This window comes from Hemiscyllium ocellatum, chromosome 12 (assembly GCF_020745735.1).
Source record: "Hemiscyllium ocellatum isolate sHemOce1 chromosome 12, sHemOce1.pat.X.cur, whole genome shotgun sequence".
Taxonomy (NCBI): domain Eukaryota; kingdom Metazoa; phylum Chordata; class Chondrichthyes; order Orectolobiformes; family Hemiscylliidae; genus Hemiscyllium; species Hemiscyllium ocellatum.
In genome coordinates, this window is record NC_083412.1 from 61,028,467 (window position 1) to 61,048,504 (window position 20,038).

Below are 20,038 nucleotides of genomic sequence, written 5' to 3' on the forward strand. Positions count from 1 at the left end.
TATGTACATGATCAGAAACATGACATTGGTTCCAGTCATAGAGTCATAGAACTATACAATACGGAACAGACACTTCGGTCTAACTCCTCCATGCTGATCAGATATCTGATCTGGTCCCATTTGCTAGCACTTGGGCCTATATCTTTCTAAACCCTTCCTAATCATATATCCATCTAGATGCCTTTTAAATGTTATAATTGTACTATCCTCTACTGCTTCCTCTGGCAGCTCATTCCATACATGCACAACCCTCTCCTTGAAAAGATTGCTGATTAGGTCCCTTTTAAATTTTTCATATCTCACCCTAAACCAATGCCATCTAGTTCTGGACTCCCCCACCCCAAGGAAAGGACCTTGTTTATTTACCCTATCCATTTCCCCTCATAATTTTAGAAACCTCCATAAGGTCACCCCTCAGCCTCTGACACTCTATGGAAAACAGCCCCAGCCTATTCAGCCTCTGCCCGTAGCTCAAACCCTCCAACCCTGGCAACATCCTTTAAATCTTTTCTGAACCCTTTCAAGTTTCACAACATCCTTCTGATAGAAGGGAGACCAGAGTTGCAAACAGTATTCCAAAAGTAGCCCAACCAATGTCCCGTACAACTGCAACATGACATTCTAACTCCCATACGTAATGCTCTGACCAATAAAGGAAAGCATATCAAATGTCTTCTTCACTATCCTATCTATCTGTGACTCAACTTTCACTCCAACCTGCACTCCAAAGTCTTTTTTTTCAGCAACACTCCCCAGGACTTTATCGTTAAATGTTTAAGTCCTGCTCTGATTTGCCTTTCCAAAATGCAGCACCTCATATTTATTTAAATTAAACTCCATCTGCCACTCCTCAGCTCATTGGCTCATCGATCAAGATCCCATTGTACTCTGAGGTAACCTTCTTCACTGTCCACTACGCTTCCAATTTTCATGTCATCTGCAAACTTACGAACTATACCTCTTATGTTCACATCCAAATCATTTATATAAATGATGAAAAACAGTTGAACCAGCACTGATCTTTCTGCATGTCACTGGTCACAGGTCTCCAGTCCTTTCTCTTTTGGAATGTCTGTTGCTAGTTTGAGAACAAAATGATTTGGTACTTATATTTTCATCCATCCAATTATGGCCCCATCACAGTAAGCCTACAAAAGGAATTGTGGCATCTAATTGCCTACAAGCTGCTCATCTATATTCAACTCTTGTTCTATCAGAATGTGACGGTATCAGATCTCATCACAGCCCAAACCCAGAAACAAACAGCTTAATAGCTGAGGACAGGCGATGATTAACCTCCCAACAATCACCACTATCTTTCTTTCATTACACTATGCATGTATTCAGCCAGTGGCCAGTTCACCCCCTCCCATTTCCCTGGCAACAAGTCCTTCCTTGGCCTCCTCCACTGTCAGAGTGAGGCCAAATGTAAATTAGAGGAACAGTACCTGATATTTCACCTGGGTAGCTTACAATATTGAGTCAATATTGACTTCACCGGCTTCAAAATCTCTCCAACTCTCAGCCTTATCCGATGTCCAGTCCTCACCTCTGTGATAGGACTTGACGTGTCCATTTTCCTACTCACCTATCCACTCCACCCTTCCCACTGACCAATCACAATAACCCACTACCTGCATCCACTTGTAACCATCCCACTTACCCTTCTCCTACCCCCAGCCCCTCCCTCTACTTACTTCTGAGCTCCTGAAAAAGGGTTCCTACTCCTCAGATGCTGTCTGACTAGCTGTGCTTTTCCAGTCCCACATCTATTGATTCTGGCTTGTAGTATGTACAGTTCTTACTATCTCCGAGTCACCCCTATTGCCTATTGGCTGCATTTTTTCCATGGCTTGTCGATACCACACTTGGTCAAATGCAACCTTGATGTCAAGGTCACTTCCTTTCTGCACGTCCTGAGAATTTAGCTTTTTTCTTTATGTTTGGACCAAAGCTGTAATGAGATCTGAAGCTGTGTGATCATGGCTGAACCCAAACTGAGCATTGGTAAGCATTTTAGTGGTGAATAAGTGCTGCTTGCTAGAGTCACTGACAGCTTCCAATGCTATGCTGATGATGGAGAATGGACTGTTGGGCTAATATTTGACTGCATTTGATTTGTCCTGCTTTGTGTGGACAGGATGTGCTTGGACAAACATCTGCAAAGTTCGGTAGATATCATTGTTGCAACAGTCCTGGAACACCTTCATACTTCAGTCTTGTCATTTGTGCTGATATGAAGAGTCATGAGCCAGGGTGTTAGTGGATAGTCCTGTTGCCCTGTACCCATCCTCTGATCCATCCAGGTGGATTAAATGTCGGCAGTACGTGGTTTGGTACAGAATAGAGAAATCAGCAGAGTGGCCAGGATACCAGATGATTCATTGAATATCATCTCACATCAGCTGAATATTAAAGGAATGGACACTTTGATGTTGCAATTCATCTTTCAATTTAGATGCAGCACTCTCAAAAATTGCATGCATGTAGTCAGTGGTACCTGCCACCACGGTGTGGCATGCTGATCTGGCAAAAGTATGTGCTCGTTGCTCCTGCTTTCCCCCAGAGAGAGAGAGAGTGGGTTACATATTTTCTCTCTTTGCAGGGAGTATGGCAATCACCTCCCTTCAAACTTCAGTAAATAGTGTGTTATACAGGATGTTCTGTTCTGCAGCTGTGAAAGCTACTGGCCGCAGTGCCATTCTGAGCCAATGGCAGTGTCTTTTCCCACTTGCAGATCAAGCCTGCCTGCTATACAATATGATCATGGTTAATCATTCAACTCAGTATCCTGTTGCTGCTTCCTCCTCAGACCCTTTGCTTCCTTTAGTCCTTGGAACTACATTGAACTCCTTCTTGAAATCATTGAAAGTTTTGGTCTCAACGATTTTCTTGTTGGAGAATTCCACAGGCTCACCACTCTCTGGGTGAAGAGATGTCTTTACGTCTCAGTCCTAAATGGCCTAGTGCATATTCTTAGACTGTAACCCCTGGTCATTGGGAACATCCTTCCTGTGTTTAGTCCGTGTGGGATGGTTGAATGAACAACTGAAATTGGTAAGTGGTGAAAATAACCTCCTTTATTCAGCAATCACAGCACAGGTTGGAGGTGATAATAGAATCCCGAAATACAGTTCTTACACGAGCCCCTTTATACACAGTTCTTACATATATTAAAATTCCATTCCTATGGCATTACATTTTTTATCTCTAGTACACAAAGGTTTGAAGGGCTTCTGTCCTGGGAGACAGGAGATAGGTTACAACATGTGCTGAGTGCTGGCTCCTCCTCCTGATGGGACGTCTGTCCAGTCTGCTTTCATAATTAGTAAGTGTTAGTCCTTTTGTCTTTTAAGTTAGTAACTGTTAGTAAAAACTAGGCCTTTATGCTCTAACTAAGTTAAAAATTGTACCATACTTAAAATAGAGGATGTTAAACTGATAACTGCAGCTGGGTTGTGAGATTTATTTACTATTTGCCGGTATGAGTTTCATTCATTCATGCAACTTCATGGAAGCGCTGTTTTGTCAGTTAGTTTTTTAAAGGGACAATGGCTCAGTTAAAAGATATTTAACAGGTCTGTATGGTCCAGAGGATGATTGGTAAGAGCTGATTAATATTATGTTTCATGGAGATTTGATGGGGATGGTATTGTTCTGTATGCTGCACTTATTCAGAGGTAAACACTGTTTGTAGCAAGGACTGGTAAGGTGTGGAAATTCAGTAATGGGTTGTTTTAAATTTGAATACTACAGAATCGCGGTTTTATGAATGCATGAATGAATGAATGCATGAAACCGTGTAATAGTAAATGACGGGAAGGGGAACCCAGTATTAATGAATATAGTGAGCTGGTGAGTGAGTTAATAAAGATGGTCTATAACACAATATCTCACACCTGTCTGGTCCTACTAGAATTTAGTAGACTTCTATGAGATTTCACCTTCTTCTTCCAAACTCCAGTGAATATAGTCCTAAATGATCCAAGCTCTCTCGATACATCAGTGCCACTATCTCAAGAATCAGTCCTGAAAACTTTTGTTGTACTCCCTGTATAGCCAGAAGATCCTTCTTCAGATGAGGAGACCAAAACTGCACAATACCCTGTACAAATGAAACAAGAAATCCCTGTTCTGTACTCAAATCCTCTTGCTATGAAAGCCAACATACCATTTGCCCTTTTCACTGCCTGCTGCACCTGCATGCTTACTTTCAATAACTGGTGTACAAGGACATCCTGGTCTCATTGCATATCTCCCTTTCCCAATCTTTTGCTATTCAGATAATAATCTGCCTTCCTGTTTTTGCAACCAAAGTGGATAACCTCACATTTATCCACATTATATTCCATCTGCTAGCATTTGTCCACTCACTCAACTTATCTAAATCACACTGGAGTGTCTTTGTATCTGTCTCACAATTTGCTGTCCTACCTAGCTTTGCATTGTCTGCAAAATTGAAGATATTACATTTGGTTCCCTCATCTAAATCAGGAATATGTATTGTTAATAGCTAGGGTTTAAACACTGATTCCTGTGGTATCCCATCCAGTTATTGCTTACTATTGGGAAATGACACATTTATTCCTATTCATTGTTTCCTGTCTGCAAACTCATTCCCGATCGCCCACTTCCATGCACTTTTACTTTACATGCTAATATGTATGTGGCATATTTCATGGACTACCTCCTTATTTGACTGTTCTGGCACGTGCAGGAAGAGAAATGATTTCTGAAGATCCTGGGAGAGTATGAAATGCGACTGAGGGTCCTCTGTCTCACCCCTCTCCTCCCTGCCTAAAGATCATATCCTCTTCTGTGTCACCTCCTGTCTTGTTGCAGATAAAGGGGGTTACATGCCACAGCACCCATGTTTGGGAGCAAGTAGTGTGAATAGAGCCCTTGATGTGAGCGCCAAAGCATTCACCATGTGGCATAACACTCCATGTAACTCCACTAACCTTAACTAGCAAGACAAACGACCAATCACTTCTGCTAACTAAGCAACCAGCAGTAGAAATCAATCAGCAAACCACCTGAAGGTAGTTGATGATGTCTTCAAATAGCACTGGTGATATAATGAGGTTAAGATAGTGCACCAGCTAAAGCATTGAAATTGGATCAACTCCACTAAATACTGACCACCATCACATTCTGCTGGTCTGTGTTCCTCTAGTGCTAGCTTTCAATCTCTGTGCTAATAATTTCAATAGAGTAGTGTTTGGTGTGCTGTGATATAAGAGTGCATGTGTGTGCTGACACTTTCCTCAACTTGAAACAGCGCACTGGGAATATAGGTGCTATGAATATGAATATTGCAGTCCAAATTTCTCACAGCATGGAGGTATTTATTCAATCCTCTTATGATCCATCTTGTGCACTAAGCAAATTTCAAGTAAACAGGAAGACTCGTGAAAAGAAGGGTTTGGAGTTTTTATTAATTTGGATCATTGCAACTGGAAAACTTGGGTTGAAGTGGTTGAATCATCAAACCCTGGAAAATTAGTCAGAATCTTCCTGCCCACATGGATACAGATTTATACTGGGTGTTTCCCAAGCACCCAGCTCATTTGTATCAATCCTAACTTGGCTCTTTGAACACAGGCAGAAAAAACATTCCACATGGAGAAAGCAAACAAAACATGAAAATGTCAAGACTCAGAATGAATGACATTGAAAAACACTTAATAAAATGTCTGAAGCTCTTCTCAGGTCCAAAATATTTGAGGATGGAAAAGGAAAGAGACATTGCCCTAATACATAATACAGGATGCATGTGGAACCAATTAAAGTGCCAATATTGAAGAAATCTTTTGTTGTTCACATGCAACAGACTAAATGATTTACACTAACCAGATTTTCTTTATTTAAAAAAAGCTATCACAGAGGGAGCAAAATTGTTACAAAATGAAAGCGTTATTGCATGTTACTTAACTTCTTTATATTGAGCTTCAGTTGACACTTTGCAGAGCTGAAAATGTTGCTCAGCTATGAATACAAAGTGTGGTTCATTTAATTCTGAGGATGAAAAGCTGTATGTCCACTGAAAACTACAGCAAATCTCATTCCATAAACCCACGTGTACTAGTGCCTGGTCTTCAATACTCTTAAGCAACAAGTTGCGGGAATTGATCATGTTTCAAAGCAACCTCTTGATTTGGAGCACTTCAGTCTGAAGTGCAGGCAACATTGGCTCTAGCGTCAGGTCCCTGGGAAATGGAGGCGGGGTATTGCAGGCATCGGAGCACAGAAATGCTGGGTTAAATTTTGAACTTTAAGGACCATGGGTTGGTGAAAATGGTGCCATTCATACCCATCTGCTCCTATCCCAGCCCTGCTGAAGCTGGCTACCCTCCCACTCCTCATCCTAACCTACCAGACATGCCAAATCCAACTGCTGTGACCTACTCAAAGCATCTACGTGGCACCCTATCTACCAGTAGAATGCTTTCTTATCGACCCACTTCTGACCTTATGCACTTACCTTTCCTCAGGCACTATCAAATTGCCTTTGATTCCTTTAACTCCTGAAAAACAACAGCAAATGTCAAGAGAACACTCCTGCGCTCTCTCACAGACACTCACACACACTCTCTCAAAGACACTCACGTTCTCTCACATACACGCAGACTTTCTCACAGACACACTCCCTCACACACTCACGCACACTCTCTCACACACACATGCACACTCTCTCAAAGTTTTCCCTGGATTCCACTGAAATTTGGGACATGCCAGACTCAGAATCTTGGGCAGTGAACTTGTTGAATAGCTAGTTGTGTAATTTGAAAGAGGGTAACCATTGGTTGTATCGATTCCGATGGTAATCAGGATATCAGGGCCATTGTGTTTAAAGCCTATTCTTTGCAGGGCCTTGGAACTCTACAATTACGGCTTGTATAACAGTGAGAGGGATTGTACACAGGAATGTGTCATCCAAAAGTATTTGCACTAATCCTGGCTTTGCACCCGGAAATCAAGTATAACATTCACCAATTTCTATTCGTCATCTTCTCCTTGTCTCCATTCCTCACCAGATTTCCCCTCCCCTCTGTTTAATCCAGTACAGAGTAATGATGCCTATCTGTTTGAACCTGAAGGCTGGAACTCTCTCACTTCTCTGGCATTGATTTAGATGAAAGAATTGCAACCTTGAACAGTCTTCTGCACTATGTCAGTCACTTTGACCAATGTTAAAAACCCAACTTGGGGCAGGCAAAATCATCCTTTAGTTGATGTTGTAAATGTAGATGCTGTTCTTTAGGAACAATGTTTTCTGGATCTTGTAATACAAATTTTAATCAAGTATTCTGAAGAGAGACTGGACAAGCTCAGGTTGTTTTCTTTAGAGCAGAAAACACTGAGAGAGGACCTGATTGAGGTCCATAAGATTGGCAAGAAGTTTAGAGGGGATCTGAGGAGGAATTATTGGTGTAAATCTGGGTGCACTGCCTGGGAGGGAGGTTGAGGTAGGAAACCTCACAACCTTTAAAACAGCACAGAAATGAGCACTTGAAATGTCATAACATTCAGAACTATGGGGCAAATATATAGGCAAACTATGGAAAGTAGGCTTAGTGTAGATTTAGTGTAGTTTAGTCCGTGCACATTTGATAGACTGAAGGGTCTTTTCTGTATTGTATGATTCTATAATTTCTCATTTAACCAAAATTTGATGAATGTGATTCGTCACATCATATTTGAAATTTTGGTTTTCAAGGGCTTAATCATGAAACATCTTGAAAGTACTTTTTGCTTTCCATTGTAAGATTTCTGTTTATGGACATTTAAATAAGAACACCTGCACTTATAACGAGGTCAATCTTCAACTTGTGCTGTTATGTCAGTGGATGTATGAGATGGGATTTTTACATGTCAAACGTCAGTCGAACTTGGGTTGATTCACAGTGGAGTCTCACTAATGACTGCCAGTTTAAACTTTGAGAGGAAAATTCTCTGTTTCTGAAACACCCCATGTGTAATTTGTTCCTGTTTTATCAAATGATTGTCAGCATGGGGTGATCATCAGTAGAAAAAAGTGAATATTGTTGTAGCATAATCACATTTTAAAAAGAATTAACTGGGACAGTATTGTAGATATTCTTGGCTGATGTTATGGGATTCTCCCTGTTCTGGCTATAATAGCCATTTTTGTACCCACCCTCTGTTCTCTGTGATTCTCCCACCTCATGTCAATGTTTAGAACAATATGTAGCAAATGGAGCCAGATGCGGAACTCACTCAGGGCTGTGCTGCACCACTTCATCAGATTTATCAATGACTGCGAAGCATGTCTTCAGCATTTAGATGATGTTGGATCTGTAATCTGTAACATCGTAGTGACAGAATAGTCATTGTTGGATCTGTAATCAACTTCACTCTTGTGATCCACACAAGTATTGTTAACTAAGGTAATAGAGGAATGGAAACACTGTGCACTCCCTCGAGGTGAAAGCCACATCATTTCACCAATTAAAGATTTTCATATGTATGAATTCATGACAAAGTTCATTCATGACTATGCATAAGTAGAGTTGAGCCAATTTTCATTGCTACACATCATGCAGTGACAAAAGGGAATCTATATAAATACACTGGTCCCACTGCTAGCTGTTTGGGAATTCCATCATCTTTAAACAGTCTCATTGCCTGTTCAAATGAGAGCTTGAATCAATATAGAAGGTGATGAACTCAGTGATGCGAGAAATTAAATATTTTATTTGATTGAAATTATCCACTTCCATCAGACAGAAAATACAAAAAAAGCAAAATTGTATGATTGTAATGCAAGGAAATTGCCAAAGCTTGCAATATACAAGTCTCATGACACATTAAAAGCAATTCTAACCTTATTCTGCATCTCATCAAAAGAATATAGCTGATATATATACATGCCTCTCATATTAGTTATTACTAAGATGTTGTGAAGATTATTGACAAACACTGATATCATGCATGCTTAGAATTGAATATTTAACATGGAAATTCATGAGAATGTCAATTCAACCTAGCAGCTGCAAATGTGTTGCTGGTCAAAGCACAGCAGGCCAGGCAGCATCTCAGGAATAGAGAATTCGACGTTTCGAGCATAAGCCCTTCATCAGGAATAAGCTTATTCCTGATGAAGGGCTTATGCTCGAAACGTCGAATTCTCTATTCCTGAGATGCTGCCTGGCCTGCTGTGCTTTGACCAGCAACACATTTGCAGCTGTGATCTCCAGCATCTGCAGACCTCATTTTTTACTCGACAATTCAACCTAGCAACTGTGTTTGGAATTTATTGCCGTATTTAACTCATTCATACAACATTTTATAAGTCAATAAAAGTTGGCAAATGGAACTATGACAAATTTGAGGACTGTGGGATTTTTGCAAAATTTAGAAAAAAATAGAGTAAAGTTTCTGCTTTGCACACAGCTGGTAATCTAGAGGTAAAATGCACAAGATAATTAAACTGATTTTTTATATTGAAGTTATGGTTTAAGAGTCCACACAAATTCATTTGTGTAATTGCAACATAACAACCTTGCATGATCTAATTTGTATTGTTACATTGTTAAACTTTATTATTCATAGAAATATTAGTTATTTTTCAAATAATTACTTCATGAAACGGGAGATTATTTTATTTCAGCTACAAATGGGACATAATGGAACATAATTGTTTAGTTTTATCACTTTAATTGGAAAAAAGATGTCCTGCTTGTAGTTAAGAGTGAGAACCTGTGCAGTTCTACCATTGTAACTGAACATTTGTTTGACACAAGATATAAACATTTTTAATAAATGTCTAGTGTATAACTTGGTAGTTATCTAATTTTAAATCATGAAAAGTTTGAAGAAAAACTACAGTGAACCATTTATAGTTTACAAATAATCATTTGATCTACAGAACTTCAGTATTTCTGACAGGAAACACATTTTGTTGAAGTTTTCACCTTGCAATCATGAGGACAATTCACAAGGAATGCCAGAATAGATTCTGGTTGGTAGAGACTTTGCCCTGGCTAGTGCATCAGTTAGTGATGATTGATAGTGAACTATTAACAAATTTATTTAAATTTTAAACTGGCCATACTGACTCTTATTGGTCAAGGCATTGCCCTGGGAAATGACTTAGAAAATTTCTGACATCTACTTTGTTGAGTTGAAACAGTTGCAGTGTGTGCATACATGTTCATTCTGTCTGCAAAGAACAGAACCTTGTGTGTTAATATATGCAGCTTCCAGAACATACTTGTGCCACTTTACAATCCTGACTCATCAATCCTAGATTGGTGACAGAAAACTGCTCACATGCTCAGGATTATGTCCAATTGCAGAATCAAATCTGATGTGATCTACTGTGTTATGTGTTTCGCAAGTGCGGCTGAGGGATATTCATTTGATACAACTGCCAGTCCTTGGCATGTATGGTCTACATATGTAGCATCACACAGACACTGGATTCTTTTACCACCTTATTCATTTGTGTGACATGCAGAATGTTCTTTTGGCTTGATAGCAGAATCCCATAAGTGGCAAGCAACATTCATATAGCTACTGTATAATAGTAGCTTGTAACAGCTAACTTCACCTGTTCTTCAAATGTTTGAGATACCTGACACTTCTGGGATAATCTGAGTTTAGGGTTAAGGTTCGGCCACTTTTCAGGACCAAAAAGGCTGGCACATTCATGAGTTTGCATGAATGCAACATGAAGTTATATGATCAGGATAACCATTATCCTGCAGGATAACTTTGATATGCCCTACTTCTCACACACTACTTGTTTCAACTCAACAAAATAGGTGACAATCACTCTTTGGTTTATTTCTCACAGCAGTGAATCAGAATTCACTTGGCTGCTTTAAAACTTAACTAAGCTTGGCAATGAACTGACTGCCATTATTGACTGGTGTAATTCTCCATGGCAAAGCCTCTACCAAACAGAGTCCATTGGCCAACCAATCTGCACTCTCCTCTTATACAAAATAAATGTTTTTTCTCTGCTAAATGTTTTAGTACTGCTCATAAATTGGCTTGTGAATGCCAGACAAAAAGCTTTGACAAAATGTGCTTTTTTTCAGCGATATTCATTTACCGTTTCAATTGATTAATGTTCACTAGTCAGATTACTGCTGAAAAAAAGAGACATGATGTCAAAGCTTTCATCTTGTACTCGTCAGGATAGGAGAACTAAATTTCAAACAGAACAATAGTTTACACTGATATTTTTATAAACTGATAGTTTATAATTTGTTATGCTTGAATCTATCCACATGACTAGATGAAAAGCTTTGACAACCTATCCCTTTTCTTGGCAATACTGAAGTTCTGTAACATAAATAAATAATAATCAGAGTCAAGATACTTTAAGACCCTTAGCACGTTCAAAGTGAGCACCTTTGTGCTTATAGAACGATTAATATTGAGAGTGTCCTGAAAGTTGCATGGCAATTTCATTAAAGTCTGTTGGGAATACAGGCGAGAGCTACTGCTATTGTGATAGCTTTACGATGCCAATGTTAAAGATGATCCTCGATGGGTTTGCACTGGACTTTTTTCCATACCTTTAACTATGACAAAGTTGCAATTCTGGTTGAAACATCTTGCATGCCAATTCAAAACTACAAGGAAATTGTGTCTAATGCTACAATCCTTGTAGAGATTGATAACCTTTTGAAGAGCTCAATTTCCCAATAGCCATGGAAATTACCAACCCAATCAATATAATTTCAAACATCATTTAACAGACAACCGATACGCTAAAATTAAGGAAAGATCATACTTCCATATTAACAAATTGAAATATTTCTTAAATAAATGTACTTCAAAAATTATTCTGCTCAGCATAATTTTTTCTTGACCCAACTTTCACCACAGTAACTCCATGTTCCTTTAATCCCCAAAGTTTTTGTCAGTTTTATCACTTTTTTGAACAGAAAGCTAACTCTAGGAGTCTGCAAAATTGTTTTTCTCTACTCATCACAGCAGTGACTGCTCTGTCCCTCCATACAACAGTAATTTGCCACTCCCTCAGTTTCTCCAAAGTAATTGACCCTTTACTGTGAATCAAGTGAATATTTATAGAAACTATTGCTTGCGATTTCAATAGGATTAACTTGAAGTTCCTTCCCCAGTAGTAGCCACATTATTTGGTCTGTCTCTGGGTAGAAACTTTTAATATGGCCTGACCACTCCTTTTTACAAAAATCTACTTCATTTTAATTTAAAGGAGACTTTTTTAATGCACAGCAATTCAGTAAAGTCCAGTATTTGTAACCCCTGCCATGTTTCACAATCTTTTACTGTACCAATGGCTCCCATTTCTACAATATTGTGTGAAATATGATGAGCTGCAAACTATTTTTCATCATCAACAAATAATCATTCAACTACAGTCAAGCTCTTGTATTTTCTCTTATTCTGTGCAATATCAAACCGTAAAAGAAATATGTATAAATTCAGCATTATGACTTTATGAAGTCAAAAGTTTTGATTTTTGTCATGCGATGTCTCTTCAAAATCTTTACAGTTCATGGAGACCAATTGTGTATGTTTATATTCTTGTGTAAATGTAAGTTAATTGTTGGTTTAAAATCTGCAGAATAAACATGTAAATCTAAGCATATCACCAGGATATGTGGAGTGCAGAACAGCTGTACTATTAGCAAGCCCAACTACAATTCCATTTGGCCTGAGGTATTTGCATTGCAGTGCACACATACAACTGGAAAACAGTGATGGATGGCTTCTCTAATTGGACAGAGCTTGAGTCCGATAGATGGTGATGGAAGTAGAACTACCTGCTGAATGAAGACTAGCAAATGTGTGGAACTGTAAAGGGAAAACAGAAATCTTCTGAGACCAACCTGGTGAAATATGTGAATTGGATGGAATTTGATTAAAGATAGATTTTGTAAAGTAAGAGGAATAATGAATGCAACAATTTTCTATTTGCTTAGGATTTTAATCTTGAAGTAACTTTTTTTTGTGGAAATTCAATGCTATACACAACTATTACAAGCAGTTGAAGAAGGGTTATTCAGGTCCTTTCATGTTAACCCTCTTTCAGACAGTTGCAACAAATATTTTTCTTTCTTTTCAGCTATATTAGTACATCATTTAAAAATGCAGTTAATGAGATCAAAATGAAGGAGCCAATCACAAAGCTCCCTTACATGAAAGAAATAGGATTTGATTATCTACAATTCCTGAGAAAATATCATCAAAACACAATGTCAAACACACATACAAACACACACAGGTATTACATTTATAAAGATAAGAATAACCACCTTACAGTTTAAAGGTCCTTAGAATCCTTCATTATAGGTTTTTATCCTGAGGCTACAGCTGATTAAGTGTTGGCTGATATTCTAATATGTGGCAAATGTTGTCGATAACCCTGAGGTCTCAGTGAGTGGTCATTTTCTCCAAATTTCAATGTGTGGTATCTTCTTAAATACTAAGAAAGAAATAGAGAGAGAAAGAGATTTCCAATCCTTGCTGTTACCAATGAAATTCATTTTTCTTTGTATTGTTACTCAAAAACAGTTGCTGATTCATTTGTTAATTCTTAAATCTGGCTCCATTGTCCTTCTAAATTGACCAACTGGAAGGTGAACCTTTCATCTCATGGTGTATGAAATTAAAAACAAATATGAATTAAGACAGAAGATGCAAATTTCTTAATACTGACTTAATTGCCTGCTTTTGTTGTCAATAGATACAATCATAATTTTAGTGCAGGTGGTTTTATTTATTCTGCCAGAGTCTTCTGGACCTACCTCAATCTATTGTGCAGAGAAGATTTACCAGGATTTTGCCTGGAATGGAGAATAGGTCGTACAAGGATAGGTTGAGAGTCTCGGCCTTTTCTCGTTGGAATGGCGAAGGATGAGGGGTGACTTGATAGAGGTTTATAAGATAATCAGAGGAATAGATAGAGTAGACAGTCAGAAACTTTTTCCCCGGGTACAACAGAGTGTTACAAGGGGACATAAATTTAAGGTGAAGGGTGGAAGGTATAGGGGAGATGTCAGGGGTGGGTTCTTTACCCAGAGAGTGGTGGGGGCATGGAATGCGCTGCCCATGGGAGTGGTAGAGTCAGAATCATTGGCGACCTTTAAGCGGCAATTGGATAGGTACGTGGATGGGTGCTTAATCTAGGATAGATGTTCGGCACAACATTGTGGGCCGAAGGGCCTGTTCTGTGCTGTATTGTTCTATGTTCTATGTTCTATTGTCAGGTAATCACAGCAGTCAATTTCGATCAGTATTTGTCCTTTCCTTAAACCCATTGTAGTCCATAAAAAGTCTCAGCAATAATAATCTGGTGATGAAAGTTAACATTTGCTCCATATTTACTACTATTGTAACACAATAATGATATAGCAGCTAATATTATCAACTATACACAGCCTTCATTTGGAGATGTGGTGATATGTCTTTCAGTAACACACATCACTCAGTATTTGAAGTAAAAATCAAATGAAGAGTATATGTGGGAGCTGGGGGAGAGGTGGGGGGAAAATGGGGAAGGATGGGGTTGGGGAAGGAGAACAAAGTAAAGGCTTGGGAGAAAGATTTAATAATGTCTATTGAGTGTACTGCAATACTGGAGAGGTGTAAAATTTAATAACAGTCAAACTAAAAGATGAGGGAATATGTGAAATTGCTTTAGAGTTTAATTTTTTCTGTTCTTTCTTTTGTTCAACTTGTGTGTTTTGATTTTTTTTGGTGCCAGCATATCTCCATAGAAACCTCTTTCCAGTGTGTGCTTACTGCTTGATACAACACCTCAGAAAGTTACAAGCATAATATGTCCCAGCTGGTTTTGTGTGTGTGTGGTTGAGGTGCAGCAGATGTGACTGAATAATCACAAGTATGGTCTAGTGATGACATTTTGTTCTGCCAGTGCCAAGTTTCCTTATACCATAGACCAACTACCTAGCACTTGTGATTAAAGTCTGACAGGGCTGAACAAAGAGGGTGTGCAGGGATGATGTTTCCCCTGGCTGCATCACAGTCTCAAAATTTAGTAGGTCATTTCAGACTGAGATAAAGAGAAATTTCTTTACTCAAAGAGTGTCGAACCACTACCGCAAAATTCTCCAGAATGCTCTACCACAAAATGCAGTGAAGACCAAGTCACTAAGTATATTTAAGAAAGAAATAGATATATTTCTAGAGCTGAAGGTGTCAGTTGGTATGAGGACAGAGTGAGAGTATCAGTGTGAGCTACAGGATCAGCCATGGTGATGTTGAATGACAGAGTGGATTCAATTGGTGGAGTAGCCTATTCCTGCTCCTATTTTCAATGTTTATAGCTATAACCACATAGCATGTCATTAGCCATCATCCTATCCCCTCAATATAAAATTAATCAAATTAAACATTGCAAAGTAAAGCCATTCAAATAATTTTATTCTTCTACACCTTCAACTTCAGTTAAACATCTATTATCAAATCATGTAGCCTCATCGCCTGATTTATTTTGTGCTGAAGTGTTCTCTATTCACCTATGCATCCCCCTTTGTAATTCTCTCCACTGTTAAGCTTGTTCTGCTGTCTTTTACATCTGTCATCATACCTTTAGCCCTTTGTCTTATTATCATTTAAACCTTCCAGGTTCTGCAGCGTACTCTCTGTCCATTCTCACAACACTCTTCCTATCCTTTTCTTGTCTGTCATTCTAACTTTTCTCTTTTCATCACTCTCCTTTTTTCTGCAGCTGATTAACCCGGTCACCTTTTCTGTCAGAAAGTCATACCTGTCTTCACAGGCTACAGTGGTAGGAGCTACCCATTTATGAAAGATACACGGCAAAACTTTTCTGACAGGAGAATATATTTTGCCTATCTAAACACCTCTCTACTTTATTAATTCCTTGGTGCTTTTCTAATAATTCTGATTCCAGATATAAAACTTCCAAGTTCTTTTGTGAAACTTATTACAATTTCTTTTTCAATATGTAAATGATGCCATAAACATAATACCCTTTCAGTAGAAACTTTGTGCTATTTTCTTTTGTTGTAAGGCCAGAGTATACAAAAGTAGTTGGAAGGCAAAAATAATGAACTGACAGTAAATGTGGGGAAAATAGCATCAACATCATCTGTCAGTACCTAATGAGCTGAAAATGTTAAACCAATATCCCACCTACTCCACAGTTCTTCTCCTTTAGATTAATTACTCATAAGCAATGTTATTTTGAGAAATTATTTTAAGAAATAAGTGAGCATACATGACGTATATGTAAGAATTGTGGAAGACCAATAATAATGCAAGAGTTTTATAAGGTTAAAATTGCAAAATTAAATGACCTCTCAATTTACATTATGCAAAAGAGCCATGGCTCAAACTAAAGATTTCAAACCCATAAAACAAGCTGTTTTATGAGTTAAGAATAGATTTGTGGAAAATGTCGGAGCATAAATCTTACTCGAACAGTGTGAGAAAAGAAAAATGCCCCAGCTGGAAACAGGACAATGGGGAGATTGATGTGTGTGTTGAAGCTATACACAGTTATATTTCCTCTTTGCTTTCTTTTGATCAGAACTGGCTTAGAGGCCATTATGGAGACATATGCCTTCTGGAGACCGCCTGTTCGGACCCTCACATTTGAGGATTTTACCAACATGCAAAAGCAACAAGGTAATGTCCACCTATATTCTTCATTTCTTTCCTGTATAGGCTACAAATTTTAATGGTTATTTTCACAGTCTTTGTTTGATTACCTCCTAGACTTGTAGTTATATAGCACTGTTAATGTCATAAAGTCTAGAATTAAGAGTCCACTGATGACCATTAAACTATCGCCAATTATTAAAAAACATGTCTGCAAGTGGCTACAAATCCATAGTAATGTGGTTGACTTTTAACTCCCCTCTGGGCAATTAGGGATGGTCAATAAGTGCTCGCCCAATTAGTGATGCCCACATCCCATGAATGATTTAAATAATCCAAGGTGTTTGACAGGAGCATTGTTTCACAAGATTTATTCTTGAATGACATAAAGAGACAAAATGACTTGTAACATGAAGTTTGCTTTAAAGAGGAGCACCTTAAAGAAGAAGAAAGAAAAAGAAGGTTGGAAAGATTCAGGAATGGAATCCAAAGCTTACAGTCTTGGCAGCTAATGTTGGGATAATTAAGATTGGACATGCTTAAGGAAGCAGAACTGGAGTAAAGAAAAGTATCATGGAGAGAGATATAGAAGATTATGGAAAGGGGAACCATGAGGTCTTGATGGAAGTTGAAAACTGGACATTACTTACCTATGAGCCAATGCAGGTCAGAGAGCATAAGAGGAGGATGAACGATATTTCTAATGAGTTAAGACACTTGCAGCAGAGCTTTAGATGACTTCAGGTTTATGGACGCTGGAATATGAAAGACCAACCAGATATGCATTTGAATAGTTAAGCATAGAGCTAAGGGAAAGGATGAGGATTTCAGCAGAGAATGAGTTGAGGAAGCTGTGGAGCTGGATGAAGTCATAAAGGAAAAGATATGAGAATGTAGTAATGACATGGACCATGTAGTTGGCAGCTCATCTCAGAGTCAAGTCTAATACCAAGGTTGTACGTACCTTGGTTCAGTCACAGTCAGTTTCCAGCAAAGGGATGAAGTTGATAAGAATTTGTCACAAGGATTGAGAACAATGATTTTGATTGTGCCAATATTAAGTTGGAGAAAAGTTCTGTTCATCCATTAACAGACATTGGACAAGCAGTCTGATAATTTTGAGTGATCAGGAGAGGTGGAGGTGAGTTAAGGCTGAGTGGTCTCAGCTTACACGTAAGAACTGAAGTGTTCTGATGATGTCACTGAGGGTCAGCATGTAGATGAAAACTAAGGACCAAGGATAGATTCCTGGGGACGGGGCATCAGTGGTAACAATACAGTTGGGAGAAGAGAAAAATATGAAAAAAAGACAAAGTAAGGTTGATACTATCAGGTCTGGAGCAGGGGATGGGAACTGGGTTATAGGGGTGGGTGGTATGATGTAGGGGCAGATCAGGTCTCGACTGAAGAGCAGGGCATAACAGAGCTGCAATGGGGGAGTGGGGATCAGCTCCCATGGCATGAGAAGGAGTGAGCTCCCAAGGAATTGTTGACAGAGTTGGGTCTGAAGCAGGTGAAGTGGGGTGTAGAGCTTTCCCTGGTCCCAGGGGAAGGAGGATGGTGTGAGTGCTGCAGGAGAAGGTGCAGTTTCAAGTGTGTGGGATAAGTGAGGAATGATTTTAATAGTTATTGAAGAGCTAGACATGGCCCACATTTTTTGTCGGTCAGGCAGTCAAAATATCAGTGTTGATGGGAATTGCCCATGGATAAATTGTGGATTCCCCATTGTAGCAGCTTCTGAAGGAATTGCTTGGGAAATTGAAGATTCTGCTGGGGAATTCTCCAATGATTGGAGGACTCCAAAAGTATCCATTTACATCAGACAATATGGAGAATTCCAACAAAATTAGGTATGTATACTCAGGAAAAGCTGGAATATTAAATATGTAATGTGGCTCCTGAATTACTGGGAGGAATTGTGGTTTAGTAGGTTAAAAGACCTGTGAGTAAATTGGAGACCTGAAGCACACATGGTATCTCCATTCACGCTTTTTAAGTAAACTGAGATGTGTTGAAATAAATCTGAAATTATATGCAAACAGATTGATGTCACCACATTTACTTTTAAAAGCAGTGCCTTGTGATGCAGTGGACTAGGAGGATCGGGTTCAACACATAACGCATTTAATCAGGTTGATTAAAAAATATATTGAATTCCTGAGTTGCTGTCAAACTGACTCCAATTTCCCCAACAGACCCACAACTACACTTCCTCAAGACCATATAGATCTCCCAAACCCATGCCCAACCCTCTTCATCCCTCCCCCCAAGAGCTGACCCCTCTTCACCCTCAGAAGACAACCCTGCCCCTCCCTGATCTGGATTCAGCTCCTCACTTCTCCCACTCCGGACCCAGTCTGTCCCCACCTCCTGGGAGCCAGATACTCCTCTTCCGACTTTGGATCTGATTGGGGCTCTACTCCCCAACACTCTAAACACCTGGGACCTATCTCACCTTGCCACTGGACCCAGACCTACCCCACCCCCTACCATCTTCCTAGCCTGTCAGTTCTGATTTCTCTCACCTACCCTGAACATTGCATCAATTACCCAGTCCCCTGGCACCCTGGCTACTCGTGGGCACCCCAATTCTACCCACAGCATCCTGCCCACCTGGTTGTCCACCTAGCTGACACCTTGCATACGTGGCACACTAGCCAATTGGCGCTGTCACTTCTCAGCACCCTAACCGTCACCACCTTATCTACATACGGTTTCACAGGAGCTGTCACAGTGGCTGTCAGGATCTTTACATTTCAGAATCTGGCAGCTGACTGCGGTGAAAAAGGGGGAATGGTTTGCCTTCCTCTGATAGTTTTACACTATGAAAGAGCTGTCAGAATGCAACTACTCCTTTGGAAACTCCTTTCAGAAACCTGGATCTCTCTCCTATCAGAGAAAAAGGGTATACATTGCCACTCCTCTCAAAATCCAGCCTGTTGTATTTAATAGTCTGACATTTCCTGAGCAGTAACTTACTTAATTTCTTCAGTGTGTCAAGTCCTCTGACTTAAATGGAGATTTTCAGAGGGTTCCATATGTACAGGAGTAACCCAGAGGAACTTTCAATTTCCTGGGTAATTGTTTTTGAGTCTGCGATGCTAGGGATTGTGTAGGCTCCCCACAGAAACTCCAGGCTATAGAGTCATCATTGAATTCTAACAGCACAGAGGAAGGTCGTTCGATCATCATAACTTCATAATTTTCTTGCTTTTGTACTCTGTGCCTTTATTTATAAAGCCCAGGAGTCCCTATACCTTTTTAAATAATTTCCTTAATCTGCCTTGCTACCTTCAGTGATTTGAGACAAGTAAACTGCAGATGCTGGAATCCAAGGTAGACAGCAGGAGGCTGGAAGAACACAGGAAGCCTGGCAGCCTGGTTTGCTGTGTTCTTCCAACCTCCTGTTTGTCGACCTTCAGTG

General features: G+C 39.4%; 1 protein-coding gene across 1 annotated transcript in view; it reads left to right on the forward strand.

Moving 5' to 3' along the window:
• tbx15 (T-box transcription factor 15) overlaps positions 1-20,038 on the forward strand; it is a 103,422-nt gene that overhangs the window by 73,240 nt on the left and 10,144 nt on the right. Inside the window, exon 7 of the mRNA XM_060833096.1 lies at positions 16,544-16,641. Within this exon, the coding sequence (XP_060689079.1) occupies positions 16,544-16,641 (98 nt within the window). The remainder of the gene's footprint in view (positions 1-16,543; positions 16,642-20,038) is intronic.